Source organism: Lissotriton vulgaris, unplaced genomic scaffold (genome assembly GCF_964263255.1).
Source record: "Lissotriton vulgaris unplaced genomic scaffold, aLisVul1.2 SCAFFOLD_1791, whole genome shotgun sequence".
Classification (NCBI taxonomy): Eukaryota; Metazoa; Chordata; class Amphibia; order Caudata; family Salamandridae; genus Lissotriton; species Lissotriton vulgaris.
Genome location: NW_028249959.1, coordinates 127,027 through 143,417, shown reverse-complemented (window position 1 = coordinate 143,417; position 16,391 = coordinate 127,027). Strand labels below are relative to the sequence as shown.

The window sequence follows — 16,391 nt, the reverse complement described above, 5'->3', positions numbered from 1 at the left end:
TGTCCCTGCCTGCCCTGGACACTGTTCTGTTTGTGAGGTGTGAGCCCTGCTGCTGTGAAACTCCCCTTCATGCGTCGCACCCAGCAGGGAGGGAGGGGGGGGGGGCAGGAAACAAGGCGCTGCACTTTGGGAAAATCCCATTGCCCCTTGAGTGATATCGACTAGACACGCCCCCTAGTGGACACTGCAGATAAAGAGCGGCTGGGCCGGGTGTGGGGTGAGACACCAGCGGTGACTGACCCGGGCACACTCCAGCTACCCCAGCCTGACGAGCTCCAGATTCACCCACGCTCCGGACTCACTCCGGATTCACTCCCGCTTCAACCCCATACTACGGACTCACTCGGATTCGGCCCATACTTCAGACTCAATCCAGATTGACTCAGCCGCAGGATGCCGGAGCCAGGGAAGGCCCCAGAGCCCCTTCACTATTCCATTGGGATCTTGTCCATCTCTGCAGGTAGGACCCATACTGCCATTTACGTCAGGTTTGGTGCGTTATATAGCGCTAAAATCCGATTGAGGCAGGGAAGCGCTTGGTGAATGGAGAGTCCAGGGCTCTGTTTAGATGAGGTGTAGGGGAATCGAATCATATAAGTGTTGAGTTGTTTTCTGAGGCCTAAGAGAATGGTTTAGGATGGGTTAGGGCCAGGAGCCGGTAGAGCTGGCGAGAGTCAGTGACATGCTATCTTCATAACTCAGTGCGACTGACTGTTTCAGCTCCACCGGCCTTCGGAGCAGAAGCCTCTCAGGTAATCTTGGGTCCCTTATAGCTCAGTTCATGTTTGAATATAGCCATGTAGACGCTTTAACCCAGTAACTCACCTGTAACCAATCATTATTGAATATTGGAATAATAAAGTGAACAGGTGTTTTCTGGGTTAAGGCGCGTGCTGCGGAGATCTGAAAGGAACAGGAGTGTGTTTGTGTCACGGATGTCTTTGCTGTGTATCCGGGCTCCTCCCAAGATGGGAGAGAGTCTGGTGTGAGTGTAAGTTATCATTTCATGCCTGTCTCTGTTCTGTTTCAAGACTCCCTCCTAAAGGGGGTCCCTGGCAGGCGTGTGTTTTGTTTATCTTTGCATCATGGCTGTCTTTGCTGTTCTTCCAGGCTCCCTCCTGCTGGCAGTGACGTCATACAGCTCCTCCAGAGCCACGCCCCTCATCCCCAGTACACCCCTGGGGGTCCTGCTGGTCATATTGGCAGCTCTGCTGGGATATACAGGTGAGATCACATTCGTGGGTTTCAGGGGGAGTAGGGAGGGGGGCACACGGCTGAGACTTAGAGCGACACAGTGCCTAAATATATCATGATTGCTTTAATGCGCCTTTTTGACAACTTAATATGGAAATTTAGTGCTTGAAACCAGCCTCGGACTGGTAACACGGGCATTCGGACTGGTAACACGGGCATTCGGGCAATGCCCGAGGGGCCGGTGTCTGGGTTACTGCCGTGGGCTGCTTTTGAGCACTCTGGGGCCGATTTGGGCGGTGTCTCTATTTTCACAATACAGCCAGCGGCCCATTTGGTGGCTGAGTGGCCTTTCTACAGGCAGATGGGCGCTCATTACCACCCTCCCTCGCCACCAACACCGCCGATCCCCTACCCCCGGTTTAGCAACAGGCAGAGGTATCACTCCCTTTGTCTCGCTGGCCGGCCCCTTAATGTCTGCACATACTGAGCGGAGCAGGGGGCCTCAGTAGAAGTGGCCTCACTTGTTTTCAGGTGTGTTTCCGTAGTGTAAACTAATGCGCGCATTTATTGAAGCCCCTTCCTTTTTAATGCAATTACGAAGAAAGGAATTATGCAAATGAGGGCCGATTTTTTGTGTGTGCCCGGGCCGATTTTCAGTCCCAATCCGACCCTGCTTGAAACTAATGCTAGGTGGAGATGCCCAGAGAGGAAGCCTTCCCTCGCCCACCCTGTGGGAGGGCCTCGGGGTTATGAGTGAGAAGAGACCCCTTCTTTCGGATAATGATTGGAAAGTAAACCTGTCGAAAAGCCTGGTGCCGGTTCTGTGGGTCAATGGTGGGTAAATAAAGTGCAGTCCAGGAATCAATAAAGCCTGACCCCGGCTCTGGCTGAGAGTTTGCAGAACTGGTGAGATCTATCGGCCAGGGAAGGCAGGAAGTTACACTGATGCTGATCTGAACCTTTTTCTTGTTCCATTTCTCGATCTTGTTTCCACCTCTGCTTTCTCCCTCGGGCCATCATTGTTCTCTTTCTTTTTCCTCACTTCCAATACTTTTATCATTCTTTTCTTTTAATGATTTTCTTTTCCCTCTTTAGTCCCTTCTCCCTTCTGTCTCTCTTCCTCTCTCTATCTACTATCTTTATCTCATTCCTCACACTACCCGCTTCCTTAAATTTATTTTTCATTTACTCAGTCTCTCTGCTTGTCATTCTCTCTCTCCTTTCTGCCGTCCCTCTTTTTATTCCTTTGCCTCACTTTTCATTGTATAGTTTTCTTTATTTTGTATTTACTTTCCCCTTCTATCTTTCTCTCCTCTCTTTGTTACTCCTCTTTCTCTTCATCACTCCTCATTTCTCTTTTCCCATCCTCTCCCTTTTGTTTGTCTAATTTTCTTTCTTCCTATATTTACCTCTCTCTTTTCCTACCTCCTCTTTCTTATTTTCGCCTCTCAATCCTCTTATTAGCACTTTGTCTCTTGTTTCACTGTCTACTTCCCTTTTTTACTTACATTTATGTCTCCCATCTCTCTTTCTCGGTCTCATCTCACCCAATCTCTTTCATTCCTATAATGATCCCTCCATTCAGCTTTCTTTCTCTTTAATTCCATCTTTCCTATACTAACTTCTTCCTTTCAAATCTTTCACTCTCTTTCCCATCTCTACATTGTCACCTACTTGTGTCTCTAATTTTCTTCTTCCTATATTTACTTCTCCCTTCTTCTCTCCCGCAGGAGTCCGCAGGAGCCGTGGTCCTGTCCCCTTGTTTGCGTCCTTCTGCCTGACGGTCTCAGCGCTATGGTGCTCTAAGGGAGTGATCCATATCATGGACGGGCAGGGGGTCCTCAGCGGGTCCCTTGATCTTCGTAATGCCATGGTCCCTGGTCTTGCAGCCTTCACCCTGGGACTGCTCATCATCAGTCTGGTGGCCATTCTTCAGAAGGAGGCTGCCCTCGCCATGATGGCGTTGGCCATCTCGCTCTCCGCTGCCCATGAAACCGCCACATACTATGACAGTAGCTTTGGTGCCTCGGCGGTGGCTTCTAACCACCTCATTGTCTGTCTCGTTGGGGCGTACTTTGGTGGAGGGAGGCTCCTCTATATACTTACTGGGAAGTTGGTCACCCTCCCTGGCACAGATCTGGCTACGGCTAAAACCATCCCCCAAGGCTCACCCATGACCGCCAGCAGCAACGACCTGGTCATCATTGGGCTGATCTTGAATATGGTGTCCGCCAGCGTCTTTGGATGCAGGGTCCTGGGAGTGACCACCAGTCTCTTTGTGGGGCAGGTGCCTTGGCTTTGGATGGCGGGGGTCTTCCAGATTGGGGTCTGCATCCTGTCCTATCGATGCTTGGATACCCTGGCGGCCACCTTCTTTGGCTTCACCTCTATCCTGCGGTTCGCTGAAGGGTATTCCTTGCTCTACCAGTTCTGGCAGGCCACTGAACCCATTTTCCCTGTCCCACTACTGGTGGTCTTTCTGCTCCTGTTCATGGTCTTGGCTGTATTCATGGCTGGTAGGAGCCTAGTGGATGGGCTGTATCCGTTGTTTTATGTGACCTATTGCATCGCTTTAGCGTCACGTCCCATTGGTTTCTTCCATGGTGGATCACAAGGAGTGAATGTGGCTATCTACGTGGCTTCAGCACTTATGACACTCATTAAACTTTACAACATGAAAGCGGCCACCAAGATTCCAACAGGAGAGGGGATTGTTAAGAGCCTGTTCACACCTATTAGCATTTTCAAGTTACGTCAAGAAAAAGACCTGCATGTTCCTTACCTCGGCTATTCTAAGTATGCGGATGGAGAGGTGCTTGGCCACGCAGGCAGCATTTTGGCCGCCTTTGCAATCACTATGTCTGTGGACCCAACAGACGCACGTGCCACTGTCGTCCTACCGTGGGTGGTGGTAGCTGGAGGGCTTCTGAAATGTGTCTGTGGCTCTGTGGCCTTCTCGCGTGGTAAGACCCTTGAGAGCAGCACCTTTATTCTTTATGGAGTTATGTGGATAATCTGGGGTCTCACCAGGTACGGTGGCCTCTACGGCCCCACGAGGGGCTTCCACGTGGCTGTGGGCATCATCTGCTTCATGCTCTTGAATGGGTTCATTATTTTCTGCACGCTGTTCCTAAGCAAAGCCTGGTTCCTGTATTGCCTCACCTTTGAACTCATCCTCATCAGTTTTCTATTGGACGCCGTCGCAGCCCTCCCAGTTGGGTATGACATTGCCGTCACCATCATCTTTGGCCTGGTCAGCTTTTACTGCTTCCTGGCTGGGCTGGTCAGTAACACCTTTGAAGAACCCCAGCTGCCCATGGGCCGCCCACTTCTGCAGCTCCAGGGGCATGGGGGTGGAGCCTCCAAGTGCCCCCACCTTCCTGCCAGGAGGGCCACATCCATCAAGCAGATCGCAGGTAAGGAGATTCTGAGGGAAAATCCTTTTTTTTTTAAAATAAATAAATACATGCAAAAAAATAAATGTTTTCTGTCTGCATTTATCTGCAAAAATCGTAAACACGGAAAACAGGGAGCCTTACCTATAATCATGGGGTTCTTGCTCTTCTGTTGCAGAAATCATGAAGGATGGAGGAATCTGTGGTGTCCCCACAGACACGGTGTATGCGGTGGTGGGAGCCTGTAACCGGCCTGCGGCCGTGGAGAAGGTGTACAGGTGAGTGTTATCTTCGCAGCCCTTATTTTCAATCAATAGTGAATATTTTAGATTGATGAATTCTTATAACAATGAGAACCACAGAATGAAAAAGCCAAACACCAATTACACTGAGGAAAGGGAACCCGAGAAAGAAACAACAATATACCAAGAGCAGAGAACCCCTGGAAATGAAGCAACAACAAACAAGTAACCTTAGACACTTCTGTAAAGAAGAAACCAAACGCCCTTATAAAACTGAGAACAGACCAGCAGTACTATCCCTCTTTCTGCACCTTTTTGGGCATGTGAAAAACCCCTAAAAACCAGGATTCATTTTGTGACAAGTGAAAAGGACCAGTGTCTTGCTCTATATGACTGTATAAATCGTTCAGTCTTAAGATGGAGAGTAGATCTCATCCTAAATGTTCCTTTTTCCATCATCATGTCCCTGCTGGTGGTCTGAGATTGGCCAGAATCTCAACTCTGGATCCTCCAATCCCAGTGAGATGGATCTCGTCCCTTCACTCAGTTGACCTCTGTCTTGTTTCCTTCCAGGACAAAGCTGAAGCCCAAGGACGCCCCCATGTCCATCTGGATCTCGACCTTGAAGCAGCTGGAGCCGGCTAGACACCTGTTCAGCCCTCTGCTCTGGGACTTCATGCAGGCGGCCTGGCCTTCGCAGATGAGCCTGGTCATACCAAGAGGTGAGCAGGGGGTCTCTATCTGAGAGCACATGAAGACCAGCAGATCCCAGTTCATGACCACAAACAAGGGGGAAAGATAAAAAAAGTAACACCAATCATCTGGATACAAACCTACCACACACATTAATTGTGACTGCAGACTAGGACCCAGTCCCACCCACCCCAGGCTTCAATGCTTCATGTGTACACACAGACCATACATGCTCTTCAGCTTCCATGTAGGATTGTTTCCATGTTCCCTCATGTACTGTTTCTTTACCGCTCCTGTTGCAAACATTCACCCCAAATTCCGAGTGTGATCTGACCCGTTACATTAGAGTCGCCTGTCCTGCCAACACCTGTGCTTTATCCTTCACATGTCTATAGGGAGGAGGCCCCTACATTGCCTGATCCATGTATATAGGACAAGCACCAACATACTGCCTGCTCTGTGAATCTAAGGAGGATCTTTAGTGATTATTTGGATCTTGTGAGCTCTTGTAAATATTCTGGTCCATAACTGCAGAGGAAGAGCACTGCCCGCTCGCTGACCTGTATCCTTATCTACAGGGTCTGAGCCTCTCCATTATCTGCCTCCACCCATAGGAAGAGCACTGCCCGCTCACAGACCTGTACCTTTCTCTACAGGGTCTGAGCCTCACCATTATCTGCCTCCACCCATAGGATGAACACTGCCAGCTCACTGACCTGTATCCTTCTCTACAGGGTCTGACCCTCGCCATTATCTGCCTCCACCCATAGGATGAACACTGCCAGCTCACTGACCTGTATCCTTCTCTACAGGGTCTGACCCTCTTCGTTATCTGCCCTCACCCGTAGGAAGAGCACTGTCCGTTCACTGACCTGTATCTTTCTCTACAGGGTCTGAGCCTCTCCATTATCTGCCCCCACTCATAGGATGAACACTGTCCACTAGCTGACCTGTATCTTTCTCTACAGGGTCTGAGCCTCTCCATTATCTGGCCCCACTCATAGGATGAGCACTGCCCGCTCACTGACCTGTATCTTTCTCTACAGGGTCTGAGCCTCTCTCCATTATCTGACCCCACTCATAGGATGAGCACTGTCCGTTCACGACCTGTATCTTTCTCTACAGGATCTGAGCCTCTTCATTGTCTGACCCCACCCATAGGAAGAGCACCGCCCACTCACTTACCTGTATCTTTCTCTACAGGGAGTGAACCTCTCCATTATCTGACCCCATCCATAGGAGGAACGCTGTCCCCTCACTGACCTGTATCTTTGTCTACAGGGAGTGAACCATTCCTTCATCAGACCCGCCTGTGGGAAGTGCACACTTTGCTGTCTGTATCTTGTATAGATGAAAGTTTCTCTTCATCATCTGACCCACACCTATAAGGTGACATCTTTACACTGCCTGACATATCCAAATAGGGATCCTCTCCATTATCAGAGCCCCGTCTACAGGGTGAATATTGTCCTTTGCACGCTTTTTGCCTGTAAGGAGATGTTAGTTCATCATCTGACCCTTCCTACCTATAGTGCAAGCACCTGTGTAGTTTGAAGGCTGGTAATATAGAGGCTCCGAGCCACAGGCGCGTTGAATATTGGCTTCAAACGATGAGCTGAACAGCAGCAGGGCACGTTGTGAGTTTAGTGCACACCATAGGATCCTCCTGCGGCTTGGGAGGAGAGGGGTGCTCTTGTGAGCGCGCAGGCGAGGGCCACGTTCGACTGGTGCGTAGTCACTCATAGTGACTGCATGGGATTGGGGTATTACCAAGGGTACCCCCTCACTTTACCAGTGTTTTTTTGTGTATTTCTCCATCATGCAGGACTCACATCAGTGGTTAGTTTTTAAGTGGAGGGGCCCATAGCTTTCCTGAATGGTGGGGTTTACCAAATACCAAGAATGTCTGACCTTGTTCCTCCTCATGCCTCTTCCTCCCACAGCCCTGCATTTCTTGTCTCTTTATCTCATTTTGAACTTTCTTCATCCCTGCTTTCATAGTCTCTGTTTTCCTTTCTTTCACTTCTTCCTTATTTCTCTCTTTTCTGCCTTTGTCCTCTTGCTCTGAGGTCCAAGTTTGATGACGAAATAAAAAAACTATGGTCCCCAAACATGAGTGCTGGTGCCTTTCAATGGCATACACCTGCCCAAAATAAGCCCTGCTCACACCTTTCTGTCTTCTTGAACCCACAGGCGAGTGGCTGCAGTGCTTCGGACTGGAGGACTCCGCTAAGTACATTGGCACCGCAGAGAGCATCGCCATCAGGATCCCGGATTGTTCTGTGACCACATCCCTGATTGACCTGGTGAGTTGTCTGGTGGTAGCGGGATGCTAGCACTGCCCGGGCATGGCTGGCACTGTTCTGCCACCAGTGATGAGCATGGCTTCCAGTCTGCTGCACCCTTTGTGGGGGCATGAGTGGCACTGAGCTGCTTGTCCTGCTCAATCATGGGTGGTGTACATCAGCATACATTTAAGATATGTAAACACATCTCTTTATATCTGGGGAGGGTGAGGGGGACACTGCTTTGTGCCCAATGAAAGTGAGTTGAATCTCCTACTCTGTTTCTTTGTGTTTCACCAGGTTGGGCCCATTGTGGTATCATCAGCCAATCCGAGCGGAGAAGCCGACACCACTCACCACAACCAAGTGTACGCCAAGATGGGAGACAAGGTAAGTACCATTACAAGCACAAGAGGTGTATCTGAGGACACTGTTCAGAACCCAGAGTCCTGATAGGCCAAGGAGTCTTCTGCGTGGCCTGCATTGAACAGACAGCATTTACCAGGGATAGCCCATGTGCACTGTCAATTATCCTGATGAAAGTTAGTTTTTCTAGATAGTTCTGATTTAGTAACTAATATTTTTGCCAAATATACACTGGATAAAGTCTGGATAAATTTTACAAATGTGATTCGGTTAAAAAAACTTAGAATTGCTCCATGGGACTAGGTGACCGGTGACCGGTGACAACTTAGTTTACCGACTGCAAAGCATTTCAAAATGATGTGATGGTCCCTCTTCTATATCTAGGGAAGATCCCCGAGTGGTATGTTGAAGGTATGCACAGCATGAGTGGGGGATCCCAGAGGAGCATGTTGAAGGTGTGCGTAGCATGCATGGGGGATCCCAGAGGAGCATGTTGAAGGTGTGCTCAGCATGTGTGGGGGATCCCAGAGTAGGATGTTGAAGGTGTCCGCAGCATGTGTGGGGGATCCCAGAGTAGGATGTTGAAGGTGTGTGCACAGCATGTGCGGGGGATCCCAGAGTAGGATGTTGAAGGTTTGCGCAGCATGCGTGGGGGATCCCAGAGTAGGATGTTGAAGGTGTGCGCAGCATGTGTGGGGGATCCCAGAGTAGGATGTTGAAGGTGTCTGCAGCATGTGTGGGGGATTACAGAGTAGGATGTTGAAGGTTTTCGCTGCATGTGTGGGGGATTCCAGAGGAGGATGTTGAAGGTGTGCGCAGCATGCGTGGGGGATCTCAGAGTAGGATGTTGAAGGTTGTGCGCAGCATGTGTGGGAAATCCCAGAGTAGGATGTTGAAGGTGTCCGCAGCATGCGTGGGGGATCCCAGAGTAGGATGTTGAAGGTGTCCGCAGCATGCGTGGGGGATCCCAGAGTAGGATGTTGAAGGTGTCCGCAGCATGTGTGGGTGATCCCAGAGTAGAATGTTGAAGGTGTGCGCAGCATGCGTGGGGGATCCCAGAGTAGGATGTTGAAGGTGTGTGCTGCATGTGTGGGGGATCCCAGAGTAGGATGTTGACTCTGGACAATAGCTTGCTTAATCTTCCTGACGGCTTCCAGCAGTGGGAAACCTACGGGTATCTGTGCGCTTTACAAATAGAGGATTATTATAGTTTTAGTATCCATGGAAGCCCCGCAGCTGCCTGTGTGATGGGAGTCTGTGGGCGGTGATCTCACGTGTGGCTTTGCTCCTCAGGTGGACGGAGTCCTCTGCAATGGGCCTTCTCCAGAGAACATCGCCTCCACCATCGTCAATTGCACCAAGATCGACAGTGGGACCATCGGGTTCTTCAGGATAGGAACGGTGCCCAAATCCCACGTAAGTAGAGTGTGTATATGTGTGTGTGTGTGTGTGCTATGCATCTGTGAGTCTCTTTGTGTGGTTGTGTGCTTGTTTGTCCCTTTGTGAGCATGTGTGTGTAGTGTAATCCAGTGGCAAATACAAGGAAGGCAACTGATCACGTGCTCTTGGACATTGGAAAAGAGAGTGGAAAGGAGAGAGAGAGAGAGAGAGAGAGACAGAGAAAGAGACAGAGAGAGAGAGAAAGAGACAGAGAGAGAGACAGAGAGAGAGCGAGAGAGTGTGTGTGTGTGGAGCCTAGGATGTTGGATGTCCAGGGGCAGAGGGTTGCATGTGGAGTTACAGGAGTGCCATCACAAGAAGGATGTTTGAATATCTAGGTAGGAAGCAAACCTGAAGATTGGAGTTCTCAGGGGCCATTTTTAAGGACATTTCTCACTCCAGTTTGATGCCCCACACAATGCTGCTGATAGAGTAAAATGTGGAAGCCCCAGAGAAGAAATTGTGGGGCATAAACATGTCAGGAGAGGAGTCATGTCATGCCAAGAGTATGTATTTGAAGTAGGGTCTAGTTGAGAATATCCATGAAGGCAGTAAATTCAGAGAGGGGTCTAGTGCCTAGATGGCCGAGGTGTGCTTGTGAGAAAGTGTTATTCATAGCATTTACAAAAGTCGTTAAAATGTCACTCTGGTTCAGGTTCAGAAAGCTTTATTCGGTTTGCATAGTACAACCATAAAAGCGACAATAGACAAAAAATGGTATACATGCAATTACATAAAATTGTAAAATACAAAATTATTATTATTTACTAATGGCATATTTATCTAAGCATTCATTTCCAAGCAATTGATAGATCTTGAAGGGAAACATTATTAATAAATATTTAAAAAGGAAAATATGGATAGCAGCTATTTCATTAAAACATTGTACTAAAACAGTATCCTAGCTAAACATGTTTACCAAGAATTTTTCTAAAGTGACGTGTGCATAAAGAGAGCTAAAATGTATAACAATACAATGCATGATATGCATACTCATTTTCTCATGCAGAATGACAAAGGCAAGTGAAAACCAATTCCGCTATAATGTTGGAGTCACAAACTAGACTTAGTACCCCAACTATATACACTTGGATGAAAACTAGCGTATACTTTTCCTAAAAATACCAGTTGTAAGTTGTTACAAAACTATTGATTTCCTGGCTGCTCTACATTTTAATATTAATAAGGCGACCCGGAAACAAATATCTATATTCCCGAGAGCACACAATAAATTCATTGCATCCACTGTTTTACGTACATTATATTTATTATAAAATGTCACTCATAATTACTCTGACATTGTGAAAATGTCACACATAGCAATCTGAAACCTTGGCAGATATGCACCAGTTTCTTAGAAGAACAGACATTGAATTACTGCAGCCCTCACGTCCAGTCACAGCTCTGAGTACAGCCTGAACGCAATGAGGAAGAGTGGAAGATTCCATTCTAGCTCTCTCTGAGGGGGGGGGCCTGCCGTCATGCTTTGTCCAGACCCCCTGGTGGTGAAGTCATGGCATTGCTCCTTCAGTAATAGCGCTGGTGTCTCTCTTTGCAGGTGCTCCAGCTGTTCAAGCAGGTCCAGAAGAAGCACATGTCCGGTTATGTGTCCAGCGCCTTCACCGAGGTCCCCATGGAGCCGCCATACTTGTCCAGTTCCATCACAGAGCACACGCTGCCCAAGAGCTCCGAGGACCCTTCCCCAGCAGTCGTACGTCAATGGAGGATTCAGCATGGAGGATGAGAAGTTGTGATGGACTTGTGTGGGGAGAGCGCCACCTAGTGGCGGAGGAAGGGTGCCCGTGACTCTAGTCAAAGCAAGGAGAGAGGACTCCCTACCCTATGACAGGGTTGTACAACACAGAGCACAGTCATCCTGGGATGCAGTGGAATCTGAAAAGGCTGGTGCCTTTAATAAAAATGCAACAAACCTTTACCATCTTGGACGAGTATTCCAAAGTCATAGATCACTGCAAAGTCATAGATGGCACAGACCTCGCCGGCTCGTGAGGGTTCACCTCATCTCTTGTGTTTGATATTGCACACCTGTTCTAAAACTCTTTATTTAATATGTTCTTTATTGCATTCTTGAGATTGTTTCAATGTGTACATCATCCTATTGTGAAGGTTTTCAAAACATCTGTATTTTATTTATCAATGTATTTATTTATTTTTTGTATTTTGTATATGAATAAACTCAAGTCTAAACTTATGTTATTTACCTTTTTTTTCTAAATCAGACATCAGTTCAATCTTGCATCCAGTTCAAAAGCTAAATAAAGCCATTTCACATCCTAAAAAAATCCTCTTCATAGCACTTTACCGACTGGGCGCTATAGTTTGAGTAGTGTGGAGTGGTGGAGCCCAATCCCACTAAGGGCAGAGTTTGATTCTGGTTCATCGCATGACAGACAGCAACCACCCCCTGAGGATTCATTTCACACACGTAGCTCACTGAATCGTACCTTGGCGCTGTAGCTCAGCTGTGGTTGGATTGGTTCTGCCCGCTCACTCTCATTCGGTCCTGAGTTCTTATTTGCGAACACTCTGGGTTCCCTTTATTGGCATCAGAGTGCAGTGCGGGCACCATCTGGGGGCCTTTAATAAACAGAAGCACAGAGCAGACAGCGCCTCCGCCTGAATCTCTACATGAGAACTGTGCACGACCCTCACACCATCATGAACGTGCTCCCTCATCAGTGGAGAAGTGTGACTCAATGGTTAGAGCGGCAGACCCTGATGCAGAGGTCTAGCCCGGGACCAGGGTTCAATTCCTCGCCTCGGCTGGTCTTGGGCTCAAAATTCCACGGACCTGATAATTCTCGCCTCGGTGCCTATTGCAATCATGGAGTCCCACTCTGCAACTCTGTCAATAACTTGCTTAATCTCCACAACGCTAAGGATGCCTGGCTTCCACCTTGGGGGTGCCCAGGAGTGGACGCCTCACAGGGAAAGCCAGGATGGTTTCCACAGCGGTATTCGTACAAGCGCCTTGAGACCCTTGTGGGTGAGTAGTGCGCTATACAAGTATCAATGTATTTATCAGTCAGAGGTCACTACAGTGCAAACATATGGCACAGATCCCTCTGAATGTGGACTTCGATGCCCGATTCACAAAACACTTTATAAGTCAGTGCCCGCAGGCTCCGGCCTTGCATAATAAAGTGTTGAGATTTAGACAGGCTTCAAGTCTCTGAATCTTCGTGAATTGTGAATTTCGTCTACACAAAGGCATTTGTGCATGCATACTTGTAGATGGTGTAAAATTACACATAAGGGAAAACATTGCATTTGTGTAGTTTGTTTATACAATAAAGCAATTCAATTAAAGTAACAATAAAAATATGATTATGGAGGAAACACTGATCTTTGTTTCTGACTCAACGTCTGAGCACCTAAATCTAGCTCCTACTTCACAGGTGTGTTGGGCGAGGCACACTCTCACCCTAATGAAGTGTATGTGTTGGAGTCTCTAAATCCAGGCGCTAGGGTTACTTGGTTGGCCCCAGTTTGAATTAAAAGACCCCAGACACATAACAGGTAAATTAGTCTGTGCCAAGGGCGAAGCAGCATGTATCTGATACAATATGTCCTCTGGAAAAAGACATCGAAAATCCTTTCGAAATGACACCAAGTTTGAATGCTCATCACTTTCACTCTGACAGTTAATAGCCCCTTAAAATTCTATTATAAATGCATCTCTAATATACTCCAGGCTTCTCCCAATACAAATCTAAGTTTTGCTCAAATATGCTAAAGTTTTCCCAATTACATAATGCTGAGTCTTGTTAATATGATGATCAAGGCGCTAGCCTGTCCCCGGGGCTGCTCAGCTGTGCGAGACATAAGGATGCTCCTCACAGCACCAGGTGTTTTCTCACAGTGCTATGGGTCTGCTCACAGTGCCTGGGGTCTGCTCACATCAACAGGGGGTCCGCTGACAGCGCCAGGTGTCTTCTCATAGGGCTTGGGGTCAGCACATAGTACCAGGGGTCAATTCACAGTTCCACGGGTCTGCTCACAGTGCCGGGGTCTGCTCACAGTGCCAGGGGTCTGCTCACAGTTCCAGGGGTCTGCTCACACGGCCAGGATTCGCTCACAGTGCTGTGGGTCTCCGCGCATTACCAGGGTTCTGCTCACGGTGCCAGGGGTCTGCTCACAGTGCCAGGGGTCTGCTCACAGCGCCAGGTGTCTTCTCACAGGGCTAGGGGTCTGCTCACAGTGCCAGGGGACTGCTCACAGTGCCTGGGGTCTGCTCACGGTGCCAGGGGTCTGCTCACAGTGCCAGGGGTCTGCTCACAGCGCCAGGGGTCTGCTCACAGCGCCAGGGGTCTGCTCACAGTGCCAGGGGTCTGCTCACAGTGTCAGGGGTCTGCTCACAGGGCTAGGGGTCTGCTCACAGTGTCAGGGATCTGCTCACAGCACCAGGGGTCTGCTCACAGCGCCAGGGGTCTGCTCACAGGGCTAGGGGTCTGCTCACAGTGTCAGGGATCTGCTCACAGCACCAGGGGTCTGCTCACGGTGCCAGGGGTCTGCTCACGGTGCCAGGGGTCTGCTCACAGTGCCAGGGGTCTGCTTACAGCGCCAGGGGTCTGCTCACAGTGCCAGGGGTCTGCTCACAGTGTCAGGGGTCTGCTCACAGGGCTAGGGGTCTGCTCACAGTGTCAGGGATCTGCTCACAGCACCAGGGGTCTGCTCACAGCGCCAGGGGTCTGCTCACAGTGCCAGGGGTCTGCTCACAGCGCCAGGGGTCTGCTCACAGCGCCAGGGGTCTGCTCACAGTGCCTGGGGTCTGTTCACAGTTCCAGGGGTCTGCTCACAGTGCCAGGGGTCTGCTCACGGTGCTATTACAGCGTCGCGTAAACACACACTACGCCTCACTGCGATCAGACACCTCTCTGAGACCAGACTCTGCAAACAGTTCTTGTCCTCTACGTACCCGACCAGCAACAATGACAGCAGCCCGGCCGAAGCTGAAAGCGGGAGGCACCGGATCCTTGCACTTGTCGTCAAAAAGTTGTTGTAATGCAGGCAATTAAATAAATATCAAACTTCTGATGAGAATGACACTTTATTTACTTCCTCTCGCTGGTCTGCCTCACTCACAATAAACAGGCGCTCAGCTTGGAATCCTCCCGAGCATAGGGGCAGATTTACAAGTCCCTTGCGCCACTTTTGCATCACTTTTCCCATGTTAAAAGTGATGCAAAAGTGGCGCATGGGGCTTGTAAACCTGCCCCATAATGTTCTCGGAGGAACCAATCTTGCCGCTAGAGCTGGGGAAACACAGGAACAATGAAAAAAACATTATAGAATAAATGGATATATTTCAACACCGCATATATAGCATTATAATACAAAAGAGCTCTCAACAATCCAATGTTCTAATTACTTAAATGAACTTTCAGTCAGCCCCATTTATTCATTGGTTTGTTGTGTCAATCATGTTTTTCTTCTGCCCACTACAACATAGAGTGTGGTGTAGGAGAGTAGGATCTGCTTACTTTGGTTACCCCCACTTTTTGCTGTGCTTCACTGGTTTATCGACTTTAGTCTGGCTGTGGCCCTGCTAATCAGGACCCCAGCCTAGTTGTTCTCTCTCTAAATTGATATCCTGTACATTAGGTACACACCAGATTGGTTACTGGGTTACCCTTGTGAGTCCCTAGTATATGGTACCTTAGGTACCAAGGGCATAGGTCCCCCAGAGGTCTACCAGGGGCTGAAGCATGTATTATGCCACCCCTGGGAAGCCTTCCAAAATGGCACCACAAGTCTGCACTTGCAGCCTGGGTAAGGTGGTGTAAGCACCCCTTACTGAGAAATAGTATACCTATATCTACCTTTAAAAACAAATATACATATAAACCTATACGTTACTCCTATGGTAGGCCTTGACAATCCTGAAGGCAGAGTGCTTTGTTTTGTGTGATAGGGTGCCCTAGCATGAGCTGAGCCCCTCTGTAGCTTTCGGAATCCCTTCATTATAGCTGGTCTGCCATACCATATACTCTTAAGTGCATTCTAATCCTTGCGGTTAATGCTAACTTTGGTTTGGCTTTAATAAAACATGTCGTGTTTGGTGTCAAGCACTTTGGAATAGTACCCCCACCTCCCCTGCCAGTTCTGGCGACGGGGGTAGCATTCCATCCTTCTAGAGGGAGAGGACATGTAAACACTTACTTTCCCTGTAATAGTTTAAAAGAGCCCCAGCATCACAAAATGGATGCTGCGGCACAGACACAGGTCTGACCTCCTGCTGCTGGACAAAACTCTGGCAGGGGAGACCTGGACAATAGGTTTCTCGTCCTCACCTCCTCAGACAGGCTTTAGTGTATTGGGGCAGGGTGGGTCGCATTCAGTGAATGCTTTTCAGACACTGTCTGGGGCACACAAGGTGTCTTATTAATTTCCCAGTTCAAACCAGTTGCTGGGGCACTCAGTCCCAGCTCTGGCGTGAAACTGGACAAAGGGGAAGGGGTGTAACCACCCCCTCCCCAGGTCCTCCCATAGGTGGGACCTGTTGGACTTGGGCCTTTTCAGAAGGTTCACCACTAGACTTTTTGCCTTTAGCCCCTGGTATGATGGTAGTGATTTTAGGCCTTTGCACATCTTAGCACTGTGGCCCAGTGTAAAGAGCGTGCCCACTCTAAGTGCGTGTCCTGAGAGTGGCCTGCCCTCCTAAAGGAATGCATGGGGGATATGTGTATCCATTGTACAGACCCCCCAGGATATAGCGGCATGGATTCGCAAATTTAGCGGCACAAAAATAGAAA

At 48.8% G+C, this 16,391-nt stretch overlaps 1 protein-coding gene across 1 annotated transcript in view; it reads left to right on the top strand.

The window, feature by feature from the left end:
• The first annotated feature begins 393 nt into the window (after positions 1-393).
• LOC147663449 (uncharacterized) overlaps positions 394-16,391 on the top strand; it is a 39,529-nt gene continuing 23,531 nt past the window's right edge. The window contains exons 1-9 of the mRNA XM_086950444.1: positions 394-460; positions 1,111-1,224; positions 2,925-4,610; positions 4,768-4,867; positions 5,405-5,553; positions 7,718-7,830; positions 8,110-8,199; positions 9,469-9,591; positions 11,174-11,326. Of these exons, the coding sequence (XP_086806570.1) occupies positions 394-460; positions 1,111-1,224; positions 2,925-4,610; positions 4,768-4,867; positions 5,405-5,553; positions 7,718-7,830; positions 8,110-8,199; positions 9,469-9,591; positions 11,174-11,326 (2,595 nt within the window). The remainder of the gene's footprint in view (positions 461-1,110; positions 1,225-2,924; positions 4,611-4,767; positions 4,868-5,404; positions 5,554-7,717; positions 7,831-8,109; positions 8,200-9,468; positions 9,592-11,173; positions 11,327-16,391) is intronic.